Genomic DNA, 19,819 nt, shown 5'->3' with positions numbered 1-19,819 from the left:
GTTCGGGACTGTTTCGGGGCATAAAGTGAATGCTAATAAGATGGATGTGTTTTTCTTTAAAAATATTGAGCCTTGTGCAACCGTAGAAATTTGTAACATTCTTGGTTTTGCTGAGACGGATGATTTGGGGTATTACTTGGGAATGTCATTGTTTCATTGAAGGGTGACAATGAGTACTTATAGTGGATAAAATCAGGAGGAAGCTAGATAGTTGGGACGCTAAAATGCTCTCCATGGCAGGAAGGGTCACTATTGTGTGATCACTCCTTTTGTCGATATCTAATTATTTTATACAAACTATAAAAGTCCCTATTAGTGTTTGTGCAAAAATTGTGAGGCTTGTATGGGGAATTATTTGGGGTAAGAATACAGAGAGGCATAAGTTGTCTTTGGTTAAATAGTCAGATTGTTGTCAACCTCTCACTAATGCTGGACTAGAATTCGAAGTCTTAAGGTGCCAAACGAGTCCTTTTTGCTTAAGTTGGGGTTTAATCTCCTCACAATAAGCAAGCATTGGGGGTGAAGATACTCCGAGCCAAATAAAAGGTTACAAATGTATGTCCTGAAGATATTTCGAGGGGGTTGTGTTCTGTTGTTTGGAGATCCATTTCCAAGGTTTGACCACTTTTACGTCAAAGCCTTGCTTAGTCAGTTGACGATGACAACCTTATTAAGGTTTGGATTAATAATTGGATTTCGAAGATCAAACCTTTATTCAATTTTTGTCATAACATTGAGTTTATTGATGTGTGTAACAACCCAATTTTTTGGTCTAGTCGGAACAGTGGTTTCGGGACCACAAATTCGATTAGGAAAATTTTATTTTTATGGTCTACAATTTCACGGAATGATTTCATGAAAATTTCATTCGAAAATTTCGACGTTTGAGCACTCAATTTATTTAAAAAGTCTAAATTGATATGTGATCCCGAAAATTATTACAGTAAGAGAGTAGGTATTCTTGATATAGTAAAACAAGGAAATTTCGAGGGCGAAATTTATTTTAAGGCGGAGAGAAATGTAATACCCCGAAAATTTTTACAGTAAGATATTATCTTTGATATAGTAAGGAAATAAAGTGAAAAAAAAGGAGAATTTTGAGTTATGACAACATTGGGAAGTATATTATGACATATTAATTAAAGAAAGGATTAAATTGCAAAAGTGAGAAAAGTTTTGTTACCCAAGAGTAAATACTCAAAATTTGAGGGGTTAAAGTGTAAATATGAAAAAATTTGAAGGACCAATTGTGTAAATATTTTAAGGGTGAAATAATCTAGAAACTAAGAAAAATGGATGAACTGGGACCAAATTGAATAGATGAAGAATTATGAGGGACTAAATCGTAATTTTACCAAATTAAGTGATGACTCAAGGATGGAATTTTAAAAGATCTAAAGGGCAAAATGGTCAATTAAAAGAAAGAGAAATCTATAAAATAATGATGATGTTGGAGATATATTGGATTAAATAAATAAATAAATATTAGTTTATTAATATTTTAATTTTATTTTTAAATGATATTTTATCATTTTATTATTATTTTATTTAGTATATATATATATGGAAGAAAAGGTAAGAATCATCATGATCTCCCATGCATTCCAACGTATGAAGAGAAAAGAAAGAAAGAAACTTTCTTTTCTTTACAATTTGGTCCTCTCACTAAAAGTTCACCATTTTCACTTAGAAATCAAAGAAATTTCCATAGCCACCAAGAGAGAAAATTGATAAGGAGACCATGGGGAGCTAGAATATCAAGTTAGATTTAAGAAATAGAGGCTGGAGGAGAGAGAAAATCAAGTTAAAGATTGAAATCAATAGAACAAGGTAAGAACATCAAGATTTCAATATATTTTTTAGTTTGATATTATTGAAAAAGTATGAAATTGATGTTAATGTAGGGTTTTATTATATAAGGTTCTATGTTCTTGATATGTTAGAGAAGGGAAACAAGAGGAATTGATAGAAAATATTGTGGAGAAAGGAAAGGAGGGTGTTATAAATTTGATTATCAACATCTTGCACTAAAATAGTTTTGGACAGCAGCGGTAGGTTAACTTTGAAAAATCACCATAAATCATAAAAATTGTATTAGAGGATAAAAAAATTATGAAATTAAATCTTATTAAGCCTAGTTTCTCATAAAAGAAACGATGTAAGCAATGAAATTGTAAATCATGAGTTATAATAAATTTTGTGAGATGATGTCAGAATGATTTCGGTTCCCTATTCTGACTTTGGAAAATAATAAAAATTGGATAAAATGATTAGGGCTTAAATTTATATTTTAAAAATCTTGAATGAGTCTATTTTCAATATAAATAGACGAGAACATTATCCGAATCCTGTACAAGGAGATAATTAATTTTAGTGAAGAAGAGTCAAAACTGTCAGACAGCAGAATAGGGATGAATTTAAAGAATAAACTGTACTTATTGGTTAAACAAAAATTCTAAAATTTTTATAGTAAAACGATGTGTGAGTCTAGTTTCATATAAAATTAACGGATCTCAATTTGGAGTTACGTAGCTCAAGATATAAATAATTTTGTGACTATGACTCAAGTGGACAACTTTGAATGAACAAATAAGTAAATAATGAAATTATAGATAATGTTACATATAAGCATGTTATATACATTTAAGGATGTGGAATGGAGAGGAGGAGGAGGATGAAAACATATGATTATTCAACTAGCATGAGTTTTCATTAAAATGGCTAATTTGCATGTTTTAGGTTCAGGGGACTAAATTGAATAAAAGTAAAAATTAAGGGTAAATTTGTAAAATGTCAAAAGTGACCAAATTGCATGAAATGAATTGTTTTATTATTTAAATTAATAAATTGAATAAAATATTAATTTAGATTAAGATTGGGTGGAAATTCGAGGAAAATAGAAAATTACCAAAATGTCCCTAAATTTTGGTATTTCTGCAATTTAGCCTGGTAAGTTCGTATGAACTATATTTTGTATAATTTTAATTAAATTGAATGTTATTTGGTGATGAATATTATATAAATATGTATTTTATTATTGGAATTGAATTATTATTGGTAATATGTATAATTATTAGATGCATTGAAATGATTATCGGAAGCTCGATTGGATTGGAAGCTTGTCGGAGATATATCACACTATCCATTGGTTCTATCAGTAATTTTGGATGATTTGATTTTGGTTATAATGGCATGAATAAGTTAAATTGTCCAACGTTAGCTCATTAATGTTTTGATTTTGATTGGTTATAAATATGAATGCTTGATGAAATAATGAAATGTTTGTAAATTAATTTGTAAACTCCGGTAATGCCCTATAACCCTATTCTGGCGATGGATATGGGTTAGGGGTGTTACAATGTGTCTACTACTTTAAGGGAGATTTTGTTGGTAGACGACAATTGGAATTGGAATTACTTTGTGTTATTTTGTTGATAATAACATTCTTTCTTATATTACATGCATTCTGTCTCCAAGCCCTTTAGTTGGACATGATGAACTAAACTTTGATTGGTCCGCTAATGGGAAGTTCACTGTTAAATCTGCTTATAACTTTCTTATGTAGAATTTTTTAAATCCAGAAGATAATAAATGGAAGCTGGCTTGGTCTTTTACCAGCCTTCAAAGAGTGAGACATTTTCTTTGGTTGGTACTTAAGGAACGCTTGCTGACCAATGTAAAACGATGTCGAAGAGGTTTTTTTGGTGACCCTTCTTGTACCATTTGTGGGAGCGTTGAAGGATATGTGTTTCGAGATTGTGGTAATGCACGTGAAGTGTGGAAGCAAGTTATCCCTTTGAGGGTTTTGCTGTAATTTTTTTCTGCTCCATTAATGGAGTGGATTTTAATGAATTTGAAGAATGAGTTTGATTTGGTTTTCACGTAAGTTGACTAGAAATATTTATTCAACATTAATTCTTAGAATTTGTGGAAACAGAAGAATTTGTGGGTGTTTCAAGGGAATCTTTTAATATATCTTACATTCTCCAATCCTCGTGGTGTTAGGTGAGTTCCATCAAACATAGGCCTAAAATCTCTGTAGATAACACTATGAGCAAGAGACGATGTTGAACGTGGAAACCTCCATCTTTGGGTTTCATTAAGTTGAACACGGATGGGGTAAAGGATCCTAATTAGGGGTTAGCTTCAGCGATAGCTGTGGCAAGAGATGACCTTGGTACATGGCGTGAGGGAGTTGGGAGAAACATTAGCAGGTGTAGCGTAGAGCAAGCTGAACTTTAGGCGATTTACAATGGACTCCTTTTGGGGTGGGATGCTAATTGGGTTAATATTATTGTCGAAATAGATTACGCTCAAGCTGTGGAAGCTATTTTAGATAAGTTCTGTGGGTAATTGAATAGGGATCTGGTCTTGAAAATTCAAGAGCTACGTAGAAGACATAGGCTTCTAGAAAACCCAATGTAGTTGTGCATACATAGGCTGGGATGATAAGAGCTTTCTCTTATAGTCCGATAGCGTTACAGGAAACTCTGACAGTGGTCGTGGAGCAATTATGATTGAATGTTTGGCTTTTGCATGATGACACCGAAATGATTTTGTAATTGATTTCAGTTTTTTATCTAAGGAAAATTATTAAAGGTATTGTGTTTTAGTTTGTTTTTAATTGATATGCTTCTTGTTGAGATATCATTCTGCTTTGTTTTTGTCTTCATGTTTTGAAACGAACGTTTTCCTTCAACATAATGAGTTCAAATTTTAAATTTACCACCGTTAAAAAAACTTTAATAGATTTAGTCAAAATAGAAGATTTGGTAAAAAAATTAATGAGCAGAATAATAATGCAAAATCAATGCCAGCAATAATTGCTTAAAACAGAACGGTGGCAGGAGTCAAACAGTCATCTGACATACGCCACCATTTTATATGGCAGCTTCTTCTTTTCAGTAAACATGGGAAAAACCAATTCTCCACTACGCGCCAAAAACACCACCATTTCTGGTTCAGCATCCAATCTTAGCTCTTCACACGATCTTCGCCGTTGATTCCATTCCCAGCTTATTCTCCGCTAGTAACCGTCCGTTCCTCATTTCTCTTTCTGTCCTCTCTTCGTACTACTAGTACTTTTTCTCAAATAGTTTCGAGTAAACTTTTCTTCTTCTCTCTCCATTTTTTCATAGTTTCTTCACCTTTGATCATTTCACATAGTTTTTTTACTCTTAATGCTGTGATTTTCTTTGCATGCTAAAGTAGCATTTTTTTTTCCTTCATTAATTTTCTTTTGTGTATCCGTTTTAATGCATGGCGAATTTGAGTTTATTTGTCCTGTTTGGTTTACGGGAAAACTTCAAATTTAGACAGAATTGATTATTGTGTTTAGGTGCTGATGCGCTTACGAGAAAATAGATTTATCCACGCTTCTTTATTTTAATTCCTTGCTTTTCTTCTTCTTCACTATTTGGTTGAATATGGAGTTTGAGTTTTTCCATGGTCTTGAAATTACTATGTGCTTTTCTTTTTCTCCTTCGTTTCAGTTGGGATGTTATTTAGTATTGGGACATTGCTTAAGGTTATTTCGTGGTTTGAGTATTTGATTGTTGATATAGCCATTTTTGCTATTTTTGGAAACTAAGTCTCATGGCCTTGAATTTCTGTTTTACCATTGTTCTTGGTTAGAAATAGGTGATTAGGGTAATTTTTTAGTAAAGCTTTGAGTCAGTTGCTGTCTAATGATATTTATGTTGTTTTTATAGGTTGCTTTTTGTGCAATTTATGACATATGACTTGAAATGGTGGTTTCTGATGACATGCTGCATATAAAAACATCAAAGCTTGCAAGTGGTACTCATTCTGAGAAATGCTCGGGAAGAGTTTCAACTGAAAATGGTCATTTTGCCTCAACATCCAAGTATAAGCATGCTAAAGTTTATGCTATTCGAGATTTTCCGCCAGATTGTGGATGGTTGGATGAACCGATCGATAGACCAAGTGAACAGGTAGTTTACGAGTCTGAAAACCCTGCATTATTGTTTGATTGGGTAGATAAGGTTGAGTGTGAAAGGGTTTTTAGGTGACACTAAGGTAAATGGAATTTCTTGTTTGCAGAAGGATTTGCCTCAGGAGAATGTTGCTACTTCAGAAATAGAGGTATTTCCACAAGGTGGTGTGAAATCCTATCCTGATCAGAGCAGTCGGAGGAGGATTCTAGGAAGGAAGTGTTATACTCAGGAAGAAGTCACTGTCGTGAGAGACTTCCCTCCATTTTGTGGAAGAAATGCTCCGCCTCTTAATGAGGAGGAGCGCATGAAATGGCTTGCCTCTCTAAAGAACAAGGGTATCAAACTAGTGACCGCAGTGAACGAAGAAAAGCTCTCTGAAAAGACCAGATGTACTGATGGTAAACAAGTGATTGAAGCTGTTCAGGATGTAATTGCTCTAGAAGGTCGTGCTCCTAGACTATCTGCAGAAGAAATTCAATCTAAACCAGAGGAGCCACCTTCTGAAAAAATGAGGAAGCAAGGTGCTTGCGAAGCTTCTTCTAGGAATGATGTGAAGGAGTGCATGTACAATATAATTGGAAACAGCACCAAATCTCCTTGTGGAGCTTCTCCAAAGGAATTTCATAGCAAGTTGAAGAAAGTAATTGAAAAAAGAGATGGAAATATTAGAGTTTCGGAGGAAAATCCTATATGTAATATTGCTCTGAAAGCAGAGGACAAGGATTTTGAGACAAATCTTTCTGATTCATCTGCCTTTGAGAATCAATTGCTTGAGGAGGATGATGAGAGTCAAGAAGTTTTATCAGACAGGTCAATTGTTCCAGGCCTCATTGCTTCCCCTTGGTTGCACGCGAAAGTCACCTGCAATCCTGGTCTGGCTGGTGGTTCATCTAAAAGAAAAAGGATGAACAGCTTTGCATTGCTATCACGAGCTAATACCAAGAACAATTCTCCCACGAAGCGGGCTCATCAAGGACTCAGCCAAGTGGTTATTTGGAATAAGAAAGACTCATTACAGCAGGATGTGCTATACACAAATGATAGTTCTGCTCAGAGATCATACGGTAACAATGTGAGCCTTCCTCCTTGCCGAACTAGTACAGGTCGTGCTAATGATGCAATGACTAGTAGGAACAAAGTAAGAGAGATATTACGCCTATTCCAAGACATCTGCCAAAAGCTCTTACATGAAGAAGAATCAAAGATAAACGGAGAAGGAAAGACTCTTAAGAGGGTGGATTTCCTAGCTGCAAAGATTCTCAAAGAGAAAATGGAACATGTCAACACGGGCAAACAGATTATTGGATCGGTTCCTGGTGTTGAAGTTGGTGATGAGTTTCAGTATTTTGTTGAGCTCAATATTGTTGGCCTTCATCGCCCAAGTCAAGGTGGTATAGATTATATTAAGCGAGGGGAAAGGACCATTGCCACTAGTATCATAGCATCGGGGGCCTATGAGGATGAGTTGGATAACTCAGATATCTTGACTTATATGGGTCAGGGAGGAAATGTGATGCAGAAAGGTAAGCAACCTGAAGACCAGAGGCTTGAAAGAGGAAACCTAGCTTTGGCAAATAGCAGATTTGTGAAGAATCCAGTGAGGGTGATTCGTGGGGAGACAAGGTCTTCTGGTTTGTCAGAAGGTAGAGGTAAGACATATGTTTATGATGGACTCTATGTGGTGGAGGAGTTTAAGCAGGAACCGGGACCACATGGTAAGCTGGTTTATAAATTTAAGCTGGTCAGAATTCCGGGTCAACCAGAGATTGCTTGGAAAGTTGTAAGGAAATCTAAAGTGCGGGAAGGGCTCTGTGTACAGGATATCTCACAAGGAAAGGAGATAATTCCCATTTGTGCTATAAACACCAGAGACAGTGAAAGACCTCCACTATTTTTGTATGTACCTCACATGATATATCCTGATTGGTGCCGCCGTACTCCTTCCAAAGGTTGTGATTGTATCAATGGATGTTCTCAATCTGTGAAATGTTCGTGTGTGATGAGAAATGGAGGACAGATCCCATATAACCATAATGGTGCCATTGTTGAAACTAAGCCCCTTGTCTATGAATGTGGCCCTACTTGTAAGTGTCCTGCTTCTTGCTACAACAGGGTCAGTCAACATGGCATAAAATTTCAGTTTGAAATCTTTAAAACAAAATCAACGGGCTGGGGTGTTAGGTCCTTAAATTCTATCCCTTCCGGAAGTTTTATCTGTGAGTATGCTGGAGAGCTCCTTGAAGATAGGGAAGCTGAAAAAAGAACAGGGAAGGATGAATATCTGTTTGATATCGGAAATAAATACAGCGACAGTTCTCTCTGGGATGACCTTTCAACACTAATACATGATTCACGTTCAAGTTTCCGCCAAGTTGTACCAGAATGTGGTTTCACCATTGATGCGGCAAGGTTTGGTAATATGGGCAGATTCATAAACCATAGTTGTTCACCTAATTTGTATGCACAAAATGTCCTTTATGATCATGACGACAAGAGAATCCCGCACATAATGCTTTTTGCTGCCGAGAATATTCCTCCCTTGCAAGAGTTGACTTACCATTACAATTATATGATAGATCAAGTTCACGATGAGAGTGGTGACATAAGAAAGAAAGTTTGCTGTTGTGGCTCTTCAAAGTGCACTGGTAGGCTGTATTAAGGCAGACCATTAAGAACATTTTGGATTCCTAAAGAAGCACTGACATATGCACATGTTCATAGTTAAATATGAATATGCAAGGGCTTCGTGTAAATGAAATGAATGCTGTTTTTGGTTTTATTTTGTTGCTAATGATCTTCTTTAGTGAACATATCGTTTATGGATGAGCTTTCATTCCCACGTCATTGTGGTTTAATGCTAATTCATAGATGTTCTAATCCATGGCAAGTTCTCTTTTTTGTGTAAATTAAACTCAAATGATTCGAATGGATTCAGAACATATTATGGATAAACTATTTTGGCTTGCTTCATTCGTGGACCTTATAGATTTGGTCCATGACGATTTTACCTATATAGGTTTCTGACATAAAGCTAATCTGGCTGTTTTTTTCTGCATATGGTGCTCTGCTAGAATTTCTTAGCTCATATTGTTGCTTTGTGAGGCAAGCTTTCTCTACCATAGCTTTTAAGCTAGTTTAAGTAATTAGATTAATTTTATATGCGAAAGATGAACTCTGAATTTAAATAAATAAAGGGAAAAATTAGTGTGAAAAAGAAGTCTCTAATGCAAACATTATGGTTTAGCATGGGCTACGATAATTGAAATGCTTGTTTTGACTGATATATACGATATAGAAGGGGCTAAATGGCATAGAAAATAAGTATAATAGAATTTCCAATACAGATTCAAGGCAATATAGAAGTTGAGAGGATTATTTGCCTTCCGTTTTATAGAGCTTCACTCTAAGAGGATGTTTGAAGTTGAACTGCTACTATCTGCTTATTCAACAACAAGCATCCAAGATGCTGCTCAATTTCTTGAAGTGAGTGAGGAAGATGCCACAAATTGTAAGTACCAACATTGCTCATTGTGTTTATGCTTGAGGGTTCTATTGTTTTACTGTTTGGTTTTCAATTTTCTCCGTAAGCTTCTTTTTATCTTTAAGTATAAATATAAACATACGAAATAGAAATATTTTATTTAATGAAGTCTTATTTATATATGTTTAACTGCCTTAGTGCATACTGCTGGGGAAATTTCTGGTGCATCTTACTAATAAGTCAACAACTCTAGACTTGAAAAATCTCTACCTTACCAAACATTAAACATTTGTGCTCCCTGTACATGCAAATTGTATAGAACTTGGAGGCTCTCAACCAATTGTGTGTGAAAAACACATCAATTTGCTTTTAACGCGACTGTTCCGAGTACGTGTTCAGTTACAAGATTGAATAGACAACCAAACAAAAGTGAAATTTAGAGATTGTAAAGAGAGATTTGCACACAATTGTTTGTTAATGCAGTTCGGAAGCAATCCTACTTTGTGAGCCTTGCTTAGTGAATGATTTTTATTCAATAATCTTTTGGATTACCTATAGGTTAAAGCGCTCAATCTACCCTCACACGAAGAAATAATTGCAGCCCCAACATCGACCCCAATTGTTTCAAATCACTTACTCAAAAAACCTCACTTACATCAAGTATAAACTCTCTAATAAAAACCTAATACAAGAGGGCAAAAATATCAAGTAAAACTCAAACTCTCACTATAATTCAAGTCGAATTCAAACTCTTCAACACACTTAAAACTCTTCACAAATGCACACCACTTCAATTTCAATTTTAACGAATGGAATGAGAACTTCCAAAAATCCATTTGCTTATTAAAACAATACTCAGTAAAGTCTACGTCAAAGAAGTCAAAATATAAATATGTTCAGGCTGTCTCGTGTCTTGACGGACCAAATCGATCAAATCTTTGACAGATTAGGTAACTGGATAGTCTTAGCTCTAACAGTGTGAAAGGAAAGCTGTCTTTTTCAATTCCATAGTACTACTTGTACCTTGTCTTTTGATTCTTGGTTTTATGAAATGAGACTAATGACCATAAAAATCTAAATTCCCATTGGAAACCCATGCTTTTTGTTGTTTATAGGCTTACCCCACACTTGGACGATGGTATTCATCTTGATTACCATTCAAGTTCATTAATTATACTAATAGTTTAATTGCTCTTAACTTCCATGCTCAAGGTGGATATGCTTTTCTTCTTGGTTGTGTATAAGGCCAGAAATTACTGTGTAAGTAGGTCCTTTGATTTAGTCTGACATAAGAGGATCATAGACTCTGCAAGATTTCTTGAAGCCTCCAATTTAATGCTTTTGATGGTTGTTTTAACTTACTTTTATGCCAAGTCTTCTGCATTGGGGTTCGTCTTAGAAGTTTGCTTTGGGGTTCGTTCTCACTTGTGCTGATTTGTTTTAGTGGTTGTGGTGGTACGGTTGGTGAACTAGCTCTTGCAAAACTTGTTTTGAGCTGAATGTTCCACAATAGAGTTCTTTACTTGAATTTAGTGTGCCCATTTTCTTATTAGGTTGTCTGTATTAACGTCTAGTTGCTTTCGGTTCCGCATGCAGATGTACTTTTGCATGGTTGGACACTCGATCCTGCTTCCCAAATACTAACAGTGACAAAGAAGGCTACCGTTAAATGGCAGAAATTAGACCCCGACGAATTGCAGCGCCTGACAGAGTACATCTTCCACCTTGAACATTAAATCAAACTTGCAGTTTCTGAGCTTTTGACTACTTATTTGAGTTGAATTCAGTAAGCAAGTTAATGCCCTCTACGTTTATCAAAATTTGGCAACTGCAACTTTCATTAACCTTTGATGTCTTACATGGTTCCATTTCATCCTTCCGATCAGTAGCAGATGAGCGCTTTGCTGTCTTAGGCTCCATTCACCATTGCTGAACAGACAAAACTGCTTTTTGAACCCAAAGCTTTTGAACATTTGTGGAGAGCTGTTTATTATTTATATTGAGTATAGAATTATTTTTTAATTAAAATATAGTTTAAATATATAACCTTATATATTTGAATTTGCAATGGTTCTATGTTAATATTTAAAATATAGTTTTATATTAATGGCTTAAAATGATTTAAAATTTATAATTCACATCAGAGTTATTTTCTTATATTTTTATTGAAACATAATATCATTTAAATATAATGCCGGAATTTTCAATTACTTGCAAAACATCATTCCCAACTTGATCTTGGTACAAGATTAAAATGGTCAAATAATCTGGGTAACTTTCATGATCCTTAATTTTCTTTTGAATTTGTTGGGTATTAATTTTTTCCTCTCAGCTGCATCAATAGGGTTTTTGCTTGTATATTCAAACTAAGGAGATTATCTCAGCGATGACTTATAATGCACAAGCACGTTAAAGGGGGAAGGAGAAAGAAAGGGGGAACCAATATTTAATTGCAATTACTTGTGTTATAACTAAACATACTATTTATTGAAAAAAATGTGTGCTACAAATGAAGAGACCGCATTCCCCGGAAAAAAAACTACACACAGTTCTGAGCTTCTCTTGTCCTCCTTCAACTCGGTCTATACTGCTGCAGTAAAAATATCTTTCAACTCAGTCTATTGCTCCCCTGACAACAAAGTGCATCATGGTATTTCTAAATGTCTATAACATATAAAATGACATGTAGTCAATCATACAATTCGGATTCAAGATTATACCTGAGTAGTTTTAACTGTCACAGGTACAAGTTCTCCCATGTTCAGATAAGTTGAGCCTTTTTAAGGTCAGAAACAACACCACTGTCTTCACTGCTCCTTTCATTGTACAATACCTGCAAATTATAAAAATTGGAAAAAGAATATAGTACAGAAATGCAAGAAAATTAGTACAGAACAAATAACCACTTCGAGTATGAGAACCTTATCTATGATGCCATATTCAACTGCTTCACTGGGGCTAAAATATTTTGGGCGCCTTATATCTTCTTCAATCTGCTCAGTTGATTTTCCCATATGTTTGGCATAGAGTTTAACCTTTGAGTGTAATACGTACAAGAAACATGCAGTTGTGTTTAGCCCAAATTTGGAAGCAAATCCAACAGCAAAATTTGTAAAGTCAGCTTTAATGAGTAAATTTATAGTCAATATATGCAGCCTATAGTTTAGTCATAAGTCCGAGCAAATACAAGCCGTTAAGCAGGACCACGGTGTTTTCAAATGTAAGATTGGCATATAATCAGAATCCTTAACCAAGAGATTATTTTCTCACCAACTCTGTTTTCACATTCTTTACTTCCTTTCTTGCAAGGTCAACATCCGTTGCTTGACCTTGAAATCTAGCAATTGGCTGCAGAGTGGTAGAGGGAAAAGCAATTAATATTAAACATTAATGTTAAACGAGTGTAACATATTCAAAGAAATTGATAGTTAAGAGCATCAGAGATTCACTGTCCAACAACCAACCTGCCTAATCATTATTGTCGACGAAGGAAGAGCAGAACGATTTCCTGTTGCACCAGCGGCTAAAAGCAATGCAGCTTCTCCCCAAGCATTTCCAACACAGAGAGTAAAAATAGGAGGCTTAACATACCTGCGGTCAAAGAAAGTATTCAGAAACACACAAATAAAGTTAGAAAGGACAAAAATGTACAGTGGTTTGTAGAATATATTCAGAAATGCTTCCCAGCTTAAAGCAGGTAGTATCTACGTAGTGTCTAGGAAGAATAAAATCTGCAAGTAGCTAGGCCTCATCATAACTAAATGAAAATGCTGCTATAGAAATGTTAAAGGTATAAGGGCCCTATCATCATTCACAAAGAATAATGCATTCACTATTTATGAGTAGTTGATGCTGCTGGAGTTTGAGGTTGAAACTACCACACAAATCCAGGAAGAGAATTCCAATAATTCCAACACTTCATAAATGCAAAATTTGTGCAACTCATAAAGCAAGTCAATTGGGAATAAAGTATGAGCTAAAAAGCAGAAAGCGTAATTACCCCATAACATCATAGATTGCAAAAGCTTCAGTCTCATAACCCAACTTCTCGCCACCCTGAAAAATGTGAAAACAAAATTTAATAATGTTAGAAAAAGGGGGCAAACAAACGCAACATTTTAGTATCTTAACAATGCCAGAAAAAAAAGGAATATTTTTTTACTTAGGAAGCTCACATAAAATACATTTTAATAGAAGACAGATTCAAAATGCATTCTAAACATAGGCTTGCATTCCTTGGCATTCATTTAGCATCCAATGCCAACAAGGCAATAACCACAGAAACTACTGCAGTCTCTAGAACAGGGTCAACTTCCAATAAGAAAATCATACCTTGGTTGTTCCAGTGGAGTTTATGTACAAGTAAATAGGCTTCTGCTCATCTTCATATTGAAGGTAAAGAAATTCAGCCAGTATCAACTCTGTAACAGAAGGAACAAGCGACATTCCCAAGTAAACTATCCGATTCTTGTACAAATACGATGCTAAGTCTGGTGGAGGTTGCTCCCATGCACTTCCCCTCGAAAACGGAATAACCTATCACAAAATTCCGGGGAAACACAGCACGAATGAATTTATTCAATTGCATCCTTGACTAATCCCATTATTTATCACACTTAATCTTGGATGGGGCAACTCAACTGTCACATAACACTCCAATTTAGATTAAGAACTAAAATAAGTATTAGAAATAAAATTTCAGAAGTCTTATATGATAAAATTTCCTACTTACTCACTATTACCACTGCTAATAAACATTTGAGAACCCTAGAAAAGCAAAGTAAGGAAATTTAGATTAAATTAAAAGGATTTGAAAGTACCATGGTGACAACTCCTCGTTTGGGCTTGGACCGGCAGAGAGAAGCCGGGTAGAGAGAGTCGGGTCGTAGCTTCAACCCAGAGAAATCTCCGGAGACGCTGCCAACGGTGGGAAAGGGAGAGAGGAAGTTAGTGGAGAGAGAAGCTCGGAGAGAAGTCGATGGAGGAGACGTTAGGGTTCGGGTAGGGTTTGCGATTCGTGCGGAGGTTGGCGGTGATAACATGCGCGTGTGGAGCGCAAAGCTTGATGCGGCTGCGGTTGCGACCTCCATTGATGGCTATAGTGCTTCGAGAGAGCAGTGTTTTGGACGAGAGTGTAAAAAAAGAAATTCTAATACTCAAAACAAGGAAATTGGAAAACTATATCCGGATCAACTCCGATAGGAATCTTGAAACGGGTTGGGTTAGCCCGAATTATTTTATCTTATTTTCTTTCGGTTTTTCCCCTTCACAGTAAACGTTGTCGTTTAATAGGTGGCATTCTTTCGACTTTTTGCGGCCTTCATTGTTATGCTTGAAAATTGATTTTTATGCCAAAAAATAAAATATCAAATAGAAAAAGTACTACTTATTACGTATACTCAGATTGAGAAATTATATCATATATTGTATTATGAACATATAATATATATTTTTTGACTGAATTTTTAAGTATAAATATCAATAGCGAAATTGATTTTGATATAGATATATTGTTGCGTGTTGAAAGCTCTTGAAGTTATAGTAGAATACTAAGATGACTTCTAAGAATTTGTGTCCCTAAAATGGAAGGTTGTAAAAATGGTGGATTCCTTATTTTCAACCTCCTATCACATTTAAAAGGATTTGAATGTGAGTTTTAAATATAAATTATTTCATATATAATGATATTTGATAAGCAAGTGTAAACAATAGTAGTATTATAATGCATTACATTTTAGGGGTCTCTACATTCTTGGGAAAGTTGCATGCTGACTTACGAGTACAAGTTTTAGCAATAAAAAGTGAAGGAACAGAGCATATGACATCTTGAGTCTTGAGTAACTAGACAACTCCAAAACCAAACAAGTAGTGTGTATCTATGCTATATATCGACAAATCTTTACACAGATTTCAACCCTAGAATAACATAACAGCAAATACCCTGCTTTAATTTTCGGGACGGGTAAGTACACTGCTTCCTCGCATTGTATCCACCCGACGTTTAAGCTTTTGGTGGTTACAAAATGCTCTCCGAGGAATCATGTATGCCACACCGGCGGATATGACAGTGAAGGTTATGTATAAAAACCTCCCAACAGTTAAAGCCACACTTCCCTGTGTTGGAAAGGTCGCTGTCATGGAAGAATAATAAGCCTGAAGAAGCAACCATGTTGATATATAGACAGCTCTCGAAAATGGGAGGCCGATTATAATAACCAGAATCGTCCAAACTGACAGATGAAATGCTGAACCATTAACAGCTAAGAAATAGAAAAGATCAGCAGGACTCATTATCATTTGTCCTGCCCGGTGTTGCCTTTGCCCATCCCCAAGGCTGCTATTGTGGGTGTTGTTGGTGGTGCCATTGTTTGCTGGAGGTTTATAATCATCTTGCCAATACCCAGCAGGAGGACTAAGCCCCGCCTGGTAGGTGGCTGTTGCAATCAGTATAGCCACCACAAGGATTACAGTTCGGTTGTCATTGGGATTATTTTGGATGTTGATTCCAAAATATTTGTCTCGTTTATCAATCAGAGTAAGTTCCTTGCTCAAGTAATCTCCAAGAGTCATATTTGAGGTAAGATCAGATGCTTTTTTTGCTTTAGCTTTATTTAGAATCTTACCAATTTCAGTGTTCTGTAATGATCCTTGAAGGTGAAATATGTCCATAGCTGTCAAATCATTGAAGTTCTTGACATTCACATTCGCATGCTTAACCAACAACTTCACCACCTTCATGATCAAAATAAAATTTAATTAGTCTACAATTATTATGTTTCGAAATCATTCATATATAGCAAATAATTAAAACTTGCCTCTGTCTGATTAGTAGATATGGCAATATGCAGTGCAGTGTTACCATCCTCATCTTTCCAGTTCAGAATGTCTTCTTTGTTGACTCGTCGAAGCCATCCAAGAAGGACTTTGAAACATCTGATTGAGCAGTTTTTAATAGCAACATGGGCAGCAGTCTCACAGTGAATTGTGGTGTCTTCAATAGATGACGGACAAGCAGATAAAAGTTCAGCTAGTAGATCAGGATCCTCTGTCTGCGCCAGATAGTGTAAAGGTGTGATCATCCCCTTTGCTTTCACTCGGATAAGCTGACTGTTGATTGTGATTAGCCCTCTCACCATTTTGGTGCATTTGTGCTGCAAAGCAAGATGCATAGGACTGAGTCCCACGTGATTTAGCTTCCAAGCAAGTGAGGGTTTCAAGTTTGCAACTTCCATGGCAAAATGATGCTTTCCTGCAATGGCAGCAACGTGCAACGGGGTATCAACAATCGGTAAGTGATCAATACGGTCTAGAAGATATGGGTCCTGGGCGAGTTTTACATACAATGCATCAACGTCTCCATTTTTGGCCGCCATCCGCAACTGCTCATCCATTCTGCAGTATCTGATAATGGGAATTTTCACAAGAATGAAGCTGGAGATTATATTTGCAAAGTTGAAAACTATAACTGGGAGATGGTTACCTTCTTATAAAAAGAATGGGCAGTACATGTGGCAATATCTCAGGCATTTCTTGTAGAGTAACGCATAAAATGTCAGCAGAGTTAGGTCAAACAATTTGTTCGTATGACGCAAAACTATTTATTAGTTAGTATCATTCTAATAAGAATTGACTGAAACTTTTTTCCAGGAAAAATTATTTTAAAACCATAGATGTGAAACTAGGAAAGAAATAATACACATTAAAATATAACTAATCGAAGCCCATAACCACAGAAAATACTACACTTATGCCCCTACAGGCTACAACGCGGTCAACTTTCAATAAGAAAAGCATACCTCGGTTGTTCCAGTGGAGTTCATGTACAAGTAAATAAGCTTCTGCTAATCTTCAAGTTCAAGGTAAAGAAAATCAGCCAATGTTAACATTGTGACAGAAGGAACTAGTGGCATTCCCCAAGTACACTATCCAATATAAATACGATACCAAGTCCAGTGGAGGTTGCTCCCATCCACTTTCCAATAACGGAATAACCATTCCGGGAAGAAAAGGGTATTTTCTAAGGAAGAAAAGGATGACATTCGGGGAAGAGGCTGAAATAGCCATTCAGCGCCCCCTTTTGTGTAATAGACTCCTAATCAATCATTTGGCATTTAAAGAATTTGGAATTTTTCAATAAAAAAATGTGAAAAATATAAATAGATAAGGGTTTAATGTTGATTTTTTTAAATTTTATTATTTTATTTTATTTTTAACGTTATCTTTAAAATAATTTACTTTTTAAAATTTTAAAACTTACACATATTACTTATCGCTTAATGTTGATTTTTAAATTTTTATTATTTTATTTTTAACATTATCTTTTAAATAATTTACCTTTAAAATTTTAAAATTACATGTGTAATAATAAATAATAGAATTTTTCAATGAAAATATGAAAAATGATAAGTGGATAAAGACTACTTATCATTTAATGTTGAATTTTATAATTTTAATATTTTATTTTATTTTATTAACATTATTGTTTAAATAATTTACCTTTAAAATTTTAAAACATACATCTATCTTATTATATTTTATACTTGATTTTTAAAAAATATCGTAAAATTAACTATTTTCAGGTTAATATGAAGTAAAAAATGGGAAGCTCAACCTCCCTTCCCATAAAAAACACAACATAAAAAAACTGTAAGAATATGAGGAGTGAGGACAAACAAACACAAGTATTTCCTTTATCAAAACCATCAGATTTGCATTGGAGTTGAAGTTGAGAATCTATGATCAAAGCCTCCAACTTTCTTCACTCATTTGGAGGAATTTATGATAACCGGTTAACTTAGTCCGGAATTTATGATAATCACCCTTATGAAAATCTCCTAAAGCCGAACCTAAAAAGGCTTGGAAAAGTCCAAAGTGGGAACAGAGAAAGTGGCGTAATCAAGACGCTTTCAACAAGAAATTAAAGTAGGCATGAATACAGGCATGATTTTCACTACATTTATTATGAAGTCGTAAAAAAGTAAAGTGAAGCCAATTTATTATTTATTTTCCTTTTAAAGTCGAAATATTAATAATACTACAGGCATAGGATAACTGACAAGTGACAACCTCAGAACACACTCCACTCCAGAGTCCAGACAAACTAAACTCAGCCATGAATTCAAACTAATAAAAACACTCATCACTTCATCAATAACCCAACCCTCAAAAAGCCCATATCCATGGCTACGTTTTCTCCTCCTCCTCTACCTACATCTTTCTCTGTCAGACCACACTTAACCCACAATTCAACTCTTTCTCTCCCTTTCAAGAGACCCTTTCTTCTACTATCCACTATTCCCAAGTCTTTACCAGACAATGAAGTTGGGTTTTCAGCTTCTGTTGCTGCTGTCGAAGACCCAGCATCCAACCAGATTGAAAACGCCGTGGAGGCCTCTGCTGGGTCTAACGGAGCGGCTATGACCACCTCGGCTGCAGATGCTGAGGTTTTGAGCAAGTTTGAGGACCCTAGGTGGATTGGAGGCACTTGGGACTTGCAACAGTTTGCAAAAGATGGAACCCCTGACTGGGATGCTGTTATTGATGCTGGTAACACTTCTTAGACTTACATTGGTGATTCTCTGCTATATTTGGCACTATAGTCCAATAATATTCCCTATTTATTGATTCCTCTTGTTTGTTACTTGAACCCTTTTCTCAGAGGTCAGGAGAAGAAAATGGCTCCAGGATAATCCAGAAACCACCAGTAATGAAGACCCTGTAGTGTTTGATACATCCATCATTCCTTGGTGGGCATGGATGAAGAGATTCCATCTACCTGAAGCTGAATTGCTCAATGGTTTGTGAAAAAATCTATATCCTTCTCGTCTTGATATAGTGTGAAGACCTATAATGTTTTAACCATAATTTGTGGTTTTGAGTTTTGTGCAGGCCGGGCAGCAATGATAGGGTTCTTCATGGCTTACCTTGTGGATAGCTTGACTGGAGTAGGTCTGGTTGACCAAATGGGCAACTTCTTTTCCAAAACTCTGTTGTTTGTAGCAGTTGTGGGAGTGCTTTTAATCAGGAAGAATGAGGATTTAGATAACATCAAGAAACTGATTGAAGAGACCACCTTTTCTGACAAGCAATGGCAAGCGACATGGCAGGATGACAACAATGGTTCCAATAGTAACTAGTTCAATTGGAATTCTCTGTCTTTTTAACAATCCTGTAGTTGTAGTTTTCCCCTATTTGTGAGTAAGCAAGGATCGAAATTTGAATAGGTTATTAAGTTGTAATCTTGAACTGTTATGAGCATTATTTTAAGTATCAATGCAATGCTTAATATATGAAGATTCCAGTTGATGTTTCTAACATGTGATTGACATGGTATTAGACCCTTTGCTTTATTTACTTTCCCAGCTCTTGGCCAAGACTCTTT

General features: G+C 35.6%; 5 protein-coding genes across 13 annotated transcripts; 3 read left to right on the top strand and 2 right to left on the bottom strand.

Annotated features, from left to right (window-relative positions):
- The first annotated feature begins 4,887 nt into the window (after positions 1-4,887).
- LOC105765062 (histone-lysine N-methyltransferase, H3 lysine-9 specific SUVH6) lies at positions 4,888-8,736 on the top strand. 3 transcript variants are annotated; one of them, XM_012583969.2, is made up of 3 exons: positions 4,888-5,035; positions 5,712-5,954; positions 6,064-8,736. In XM_012583969.2, the coding sequence occupies exons 2-3, from the start codon at positions 5,748-5,750 to the stop codon at positions 8,614-8,616; spliced, it is 2,760 nt and encodes a 919-aa protein (XP_012439423.1). In that variant the 5' UTR covers positions 4,888-5,035; positions 5,712-5,747; the 3' UTR covers positions 8,617-8,736. The 3 variants fall into 3 exon arrangements, with proteins under 3 accessions (XP_012439423.1, XP_012439421.1, XP_012439420.1); XM_012583967.2 differs by having other exon boundaries at positions 4,917-5,102; XM_012583966.2 differs by lacking the exon at positions 4,888-5,035 and having other exon boundaries at positions 5,137-5,954.
- On the top strand, positions 8,685-11,420 carry LOC128035529 (COP9 signalosome complex subunit 8-like). The gene is made up of 3 exons (XM_052625314.1): positions 8,685-8,723; positions 9,318-9,465; positions 11,035-11,420. Exons 1-3 carry the CDS (start codon positions 8,685-8,687, stop codon positions 11,172-11,174), a joined length of 327 nt encoding a protein of 108 aa, XP_052481274.1. The 3' UTR covers positions 11,175-11,420.
- A 446-nt stretch (positions 11,421-11,866) lies between these two features.
- LOC105765065 (ATP-dependent Clp protease proteolytic subunit-related protein 4, chloroplastic) lies at positions 11,867-14,594 on the bottom strand. Of its 3 annotated transcripts, none has more exons than XM_012583976.2 (8): positions 14,259-14,594; positions 13,771-13,974; positions 13,439-13,494; positions 12,903-13,029; positions 12,709-12,786; positions 12,360-12,473; positions 12,159-12,271; positions 11,867-12,067 (listed from the first exon to the last, which is right to left on the bottom strand). In XM_012583976.2, the coding sequence occupies exons 1-7, from the start codon at positions 14,526-14,528 to the stop codon at positions 12,200-12,202; spliced, it is 921 nt and encodes a 306-aa protein (XP_012439430.1). In that variant the 5' UTR covers positions 14,529-14,594; the 3' UTR covers positions 11,867-12,067; positions 12,159-12,199. The 3 variants fall into 3 exon arrangements, with proteins under 3 accessions (XP_012439430.1, XP_012439431.1, XP_012439432.1); XM_012583977.2 differs by having other exon boundaries at positions 11,867-12,028; XM_012583978.2 differs by having other exon boundaries at positions 11,867-12,025.
- Positions 14,595-15,167: 573 nt separating this feature from the next.
- On the bottom strand, positions 15,168-17,494 carry LOC105765064 (ankyrin repeat-containing protein BDA1). 5 transcript variants are annotated; one of them, XM_012583975.2, is made up of 4 exons: positions 17,235-17,494; positions 16,780-16,839; positions 16,254-16,687; positions 15,168-16,170 (listed from the first exon to the last, which is right to left on the bottom strand). In XM_012583975.2, the coding sequence occupies exons 3-4, from the start codon at positions 16,668-16,670 to the stop codon at positions 15,385-15,387; spliced, it is 1,203 nt and encodes a 400-aa protein (XP_012439429.1). In that variant the 5' UTR covers positions 16,671-16,687; positions 16,780-16,839; positions 17,235-17,494; the 3' UTR covers positions 15,168-15,384. The 5 variants fall into 5 exon arrangements, with proteins under 5 accessions (XP_012439429.1, XP_052480986.1, XP_012439425.1 ...); XM_052625026.1 differs by lacking the exon at positions 17,235-17,494 and adding an exon at positions 16,919-16,983; XM_012583971.2 differs by having other exon boundaries at positions 16,254-16,839.
- Positions 17,495-18,547: 1,053 nt separating this feature from the next.
- On the top strand, positions 18,548-19,752 carry LOC105765061 (light-harvesting complex-like protein 3 isotype 2, chloroplastic). Its single transcript, XM_012583965.2, has 3 exons — positions 18,548-18,984; positions 19,097-19,234; positions 19,327-19,752. Exons 1-3 carry the CDS (start codon positions 18,618-18,620, stop codon positions 19,572-19,574), a joined length of 753 nt encoding a protein of 250 aa, XP_012439419.1. The 5' UTR covers positions 18,548-18,617; the 3' UTR covers positions 19,575-19,752.
- Positions 19,753-19,819: the final 67 nt, after the last annotated feature.

The sequence above is a fragment of the Gossypium raimondii genome, chromosome 12 (genome assembly GCF_025698545.1).
Source record: "Gossypium raimondii isolate GPD5lz chromosome 12, ASM2569854v1, whole genome shotgun sequence".
Lineage (NCBI taxonomy): Eukaryota > Viridiplantae > Streptophyta > Magnoliopsida > Malvales > Malvaceae > Gossypium > Gossypium raimondii.
The sequence above is the reverse complement of the archived record's forward strand: the minus strand, read 5'-3'. Positions and strand labels throughout refer to the sequence as shown.